The 4,559-nt window shown below is 48.1% G+C and overlaps 1 protein-coding gene across 3 annotated transcripts in view; it reads left to right on the top strand.

The window, feature by feature from the left end:
• LOC116629226 (zinc finger protein 449-like) overlaps positions 1-3,951 on the top strand; it is a 7,544-nt gene extending 3,593 nt beyond the window's left edge. For 2 of the 3 annotated variants that reach the window (XR_004298717.1, XM_032399531.1), the window contains one exon: positions 2,685-3,951. Coding sequence is in view for 1 of the 3 variants with exons in the window: in XM_032399531.1 (XP_032255422.1) it covers positions 2,685-3,301 (617 nt within the window). In the remaining 2 variants the exon portion in view is untranslated. Of the gene's footprint in view, positions 1-2,281; positions 2,399-2,684 lie in introns of all 3 variants that reach the window. The other variant, XR_004298716.1, reaches the window with a different exon arrangement.
• The last annotated feature ends 608 nt before the right edge of the window (positions 3,952-4,559 follow it).

Here is a 4,559-nt window from a genome sequence, read left to right as displayed (position 1 = left end):
TTTAAAAAAAAAAAAGAAGATAGCAGGAAGGGAAAAATGAAGGGGGGGAATCGGAGGGGGAGACGAACCATGAGAGACGATGGACTCTGAAAAACAAACTGAGGGTTCTAAAGGGCAGGGGGGTGGGGGGATGAGTTAGCCCGGTGATGGGTATTAAGGAGGGCACGTACTGCATGGAGCACTCGGTGTTATACGCAAACAATGAATCGTGGATCACCACATCAAACACTAATGATGTATTGTATGGTGATTAACATAACATAATAAAATAAAATTAAAAAAAAGAGTGCACTTACAGTGGTGAGTACTGAGAAATGCATAGAATTGTGGAATCACTATATTGTACACCTGAAACTAATGTAACACTGTATGTTAACTAATAAAAAGAAATTAAAAAACAAAAAACAAAACAAAACAAAACAAAAAAAGCTCCATCTTTTCAATGGCTGGCAGATCGGGGGGTGAAGTTTTCTGCGATATGCAAAGTAGGCAGGGTCTAAATGGCTAACAGTGTGCTTCTGGGGTAAATTTTAATTTTAATTTTTTTTTTAGATTTTATTTATTTGAGAGAGAGAGTGCGCGTGAGAGAGAGCGAGCATGAGCAGGGGGAAGGGCAGAGGGAGAGGGGAAAGAGAAGCAGACTCCCCGCTGAGCAGGAAGCCCAGCATGGGGCTCGATCCCAGGACCCTGAGACCATGACCTGAGCCGAAGGCAGACGCTTAACCGCTTAACCGATTGAACCACCCAGGTGCCCCTGGGGGCTAATTTTTAAATCACTGGATGTGTGAGAGTTTGAGTTTGGCACCAACAGCAGGCTTTTGAGTTAAGGAATCTCAGCCTGCGGGGAAGAAATGAACAACCGAGGGGCCAATACAAGAGGGTGCGTTTGTGCACTTAGGCTCATTTCTAGAACAACCCATCTGGTGGCTGGTTATGTGGTAACCCAGACTGGCTGGTGATGAGGATGAGGAGAAGAGACTCACCAACAGAAGTAGGCATAGAGCCATGACTTCTGACTGTTGACCAAAATACCCTGGAGCCAAAGCTATAAAACGCAGGGAGCATCCTTCTATGGGCCTGTGTTGGTAGGACAAATTTCTAGAATAGGAACAGTTCGTCGGTGGGCATATACATGTAAAACTTTAATAGATACGGTCACATGTCCTCCCAAATGATTGTGTCCATTTATGCTCCCAGCACAACATAAGAGAGAGCCAGTTTCTGCTTGCTTTCGCTCACCAGCTTTGTCTTGGGACGAGCGCCATGGCTGTTTTCCCCAGGTTGGCAGACAGAAGGAGGGCTGCTCTCTGTGCACACCTTTTTTAACAAGCATCACGTTCGTTCAGCATTCCTGATGGTATTTTATGGGAGGTAGGAGAGTAGAGGATGGAACTGAGGTCAGGAGGGTGGGGGACGGGCCGGAGGGGATGGTTAGTGGCCTTAGCTGACAGGGGCTGTGAGCACAGGCTGGGGGACGCAAACTGACGACAGGGTCAGGAGCCGGCCTTGCTCTTCCCTCACGTGGCAGTCAGCAAGCCAGTGGTTCTGTTTTTGTCAGCCAGCTCTGTAGGCAGTCACTTCGTGTTCTGGCTTTCACCTAAATCCACTCTCAAAATGATGTGCATTCACATCACCCCAGAACTGGTTCGCTCTCCTTCCACAGATTGGAGGACAGTGGGATCTTCCCCTCCCCTCATTTAGGTCTTGTTCTTTTTTTTTTTAATTTAATTTAATTTAATTTGAATTCAATTAATTAACATATAGTGTATTATTAGTTTCGGAGGTAGAATTTAGTGATTCATCAGGCTTATATAACACCCAGTGCTCATTCCGTCACATGCCCTCCTTAGTGCCCATCCCCCAGTTAGCCCTTTCCCCCACCCCCTCCCCTGCAGCAACCCTCAGTTTGTTTCCTAGAGTTCAGAGTCTCTTACGGTTTGTCTCCCTCTCTAATTTCGTCCTACTTTATTTTTCCCTCCCTTCCCCTGTGATCCTGTTTTGTTTCTTAAGTTCCACATAGGAGTGAAATCATATGGTATTTGTCTTTCTCTGATTGACTTATTTCGCTTAGCATAATACCCTCTAGTTCCATCCACTTGGGTTTTGTTCTTATCCTAAAAAACAAAAACAAAACAACAAAAATGACATGTCAGAGGCTCCTGGTGAGGCAACTGTGAGAAGGAAATAGGTAGCTATTGAGAGGCCATGTGGCCAGGAAGCAGCCCGGACTCGGGAGAAACCCGTGGCCACTCCATGCACCCCTCCTCCCGTCTCTGCCCAGGAGAGCCAAGACCAAAGCCTGACCCGGGGTGCCCAGCGGAGCACAGAGAAGAGCCGAAGTGCCGGGAACTGCAGGATTCCAAGGAAGTGAAAGAACAGTTCCAAGACCCCAGGATAGGTGGGCGAGGGTTCATCGGGCGCTCGGGAAGAAAGAGAGGTTCAACCTTAATCCCGGGGTAAAGAGGTTCAGGGTGCCACTTGAGAGTTTCTGTCTTCCCACAAACTGCCGAGGACCTCTTCTTAGTCCCCATGTCCACTCTCCTGGGAACAGGGTGACATCTGTGATTTCTATTCCTTCCCTCAAATTTTGATAACGGGGAGCGGGGGTGGGGGGAGAAAATGAAGAAAAGATGTCAAAGCAGAAAAAAAACTGGAGGCCATGTATCCATTTTCTGTTTCTTTAGATGGAAATGTGCTTCTTGGTCCCAATGTGCCCAGATTCTCCGAACGGCTAACGAATCCACTGGGAAACCCAGCAGAACAGCTACCCAGAGATTGCACAATGCCTGTCCACCGTCAGAACCTGTCTCTTCGAGAGACAGCCGAGAGCTCTAAGCAGGAAAGACCTCTCAGCCCCACAGCCCAGGAGCAAAACAGTCCCAGAGGGAGGCCACCCCAGCGTATGCAGTGTGGGAAATGTGTTGCTAAAGAGAAGCTACTTAATAAGCACCTGCAAATTCCCTGGGGAGAGCTCCCTCATAAGTGCCTGGAAGTGGGAAAAGAGTCCTTCGTAAAGCAGACCTCTTTAGGCACCATCAAGTTCACACAGGGGAGACACCCTATGAATGCTGTGTGTAACAAGCCGTCCACTCAGGGGTCCCAACTCATAGCGCACCAGAGAGCCTATCCCCAGCGAGAAACGAACCAGCGCCTTGACTATAAGAAAAGGTTTTGTGATAGATCAAGTTTTATGAGACATCAGAAGATCCACGCAGGAGGAAAGCCCCATAAATATCCCAGTAGTGGAGAAAGTTTTAGCCGGCAGAGGGGTCTTCACTTTGCACCAGAAAACGCACACTGAAGAGAGACCATTTATCTGCGAGTATTGTGGGGAAAGCTACAGACAGAGATCAAGCCTTGTTAATCATTTTTATAAAAACACAGAAAGGAGAGTCCCTGCAAGTGTAGTCATGGTTCTACAAGCTTGTAAAGCAAGCAGGTCTTACGATGCACCAAGCCGCTCACTTGAGAGAAGAATCCTCCGACAAAAGGTTGAGGGAAACAGTTCCTACACCCCATCAGTCAACGCTATTCATAAAACCTTCACCTGCACGAGGCTATCTCGGAAGAACAGTTTTGCCAGACCTTATTCCTAAGGACAGCTTTGTGTTTTACTCTGTTTCAAACCCATCTTCCAAGGCATGCAAATTCTAGAGTATTCACCGACTCCTACCACTGTCCTAGATCTGTTTAATTGTTATGATGAAAATGTCTTTGTCCAACGCCAATCATGACGTAGGTGTAAGTGAGGAGCAGTCCTTCCAGATTTAGGGCCAGTTTCCCAGTAAACAAGGATGCGTCTCATTGACCTGTATTTATGAGACATTTGAGTCACGTGGAGACGTACGCTCTTCCTATTTTGTTCCCACTAACTGGGTGTTGGAGCAACACGCAGATGCCTCCCTAACAGTGGCAAAGAGCACTTCCCTTGACTCCCAGGTACATCACGGGTCACAGTCACTTTTTTTTTTTTTTTTTAAAGATTTTATTTATTTATTTATTTTTCAGAGAGAGAAGGAGCACAAGCAGGGGGAGCGGGAGAGGGAGAAGCAGGCTCCCCGCTGAGCAGGGAGCCCGATGCGGGGCTCGATCCCAGGACCCTGGGACCATGACCTGAGCCGAAGGCAGACGCTTAACGACTGAGCCACCCAGGAGCCCAAGAGTGAACTTGCTTTAAGCTCAGGTGTTCCTTGCTTACTGACCTAAGTCCCTTGGTCTGTAGTGGAACTAACCTACTTTCCTTGAGATTTGCAGCCCACTGGCCTTGAGGAGTGAAGGACTAGACTTTCCCAGAAGATAAGGCCTGAGTGCCTTGGAAAACAGCCCCCGCTGATGTCAGCAAGTCTGTCCAAGGACATGTCAACACAGGACTAACCACCTGGGCACCTGCTTCTCCTGTGCACAGCCCCCCCCCCCTTTTCCCGAGCCTTCCCCTTTAAAACCCCCAGGCTCCCCCTGCACGGGGAAGATGGTCTTTGAGACCTCTGCCCACCATCCTCCCAGGTTGCTGGCCTCCTGAATAAAGCAACCTTTCCTTTCCCACCATCACTTGTTTCTCG

This window comes from Phoca vitulina, unplaced genomic scaffold (assembly GCF_004348235.1).
Source record: "Phoca vitulina isolate PV1807 unplaced genomic scaffold, GSC_HSeal_1.0 scaffold410, whole genome shotgun sequence".
Classification (NCBI taxonomy): domain Eukaryota; kingdom Metazoa; phylum Chordata; class Mammalia; order Carnivora; family Phocidae; genus Phoca; species Phoca vitulina.
This window is presented reverse-complemented; position numbering and strand designations above follow the sequence as displayed.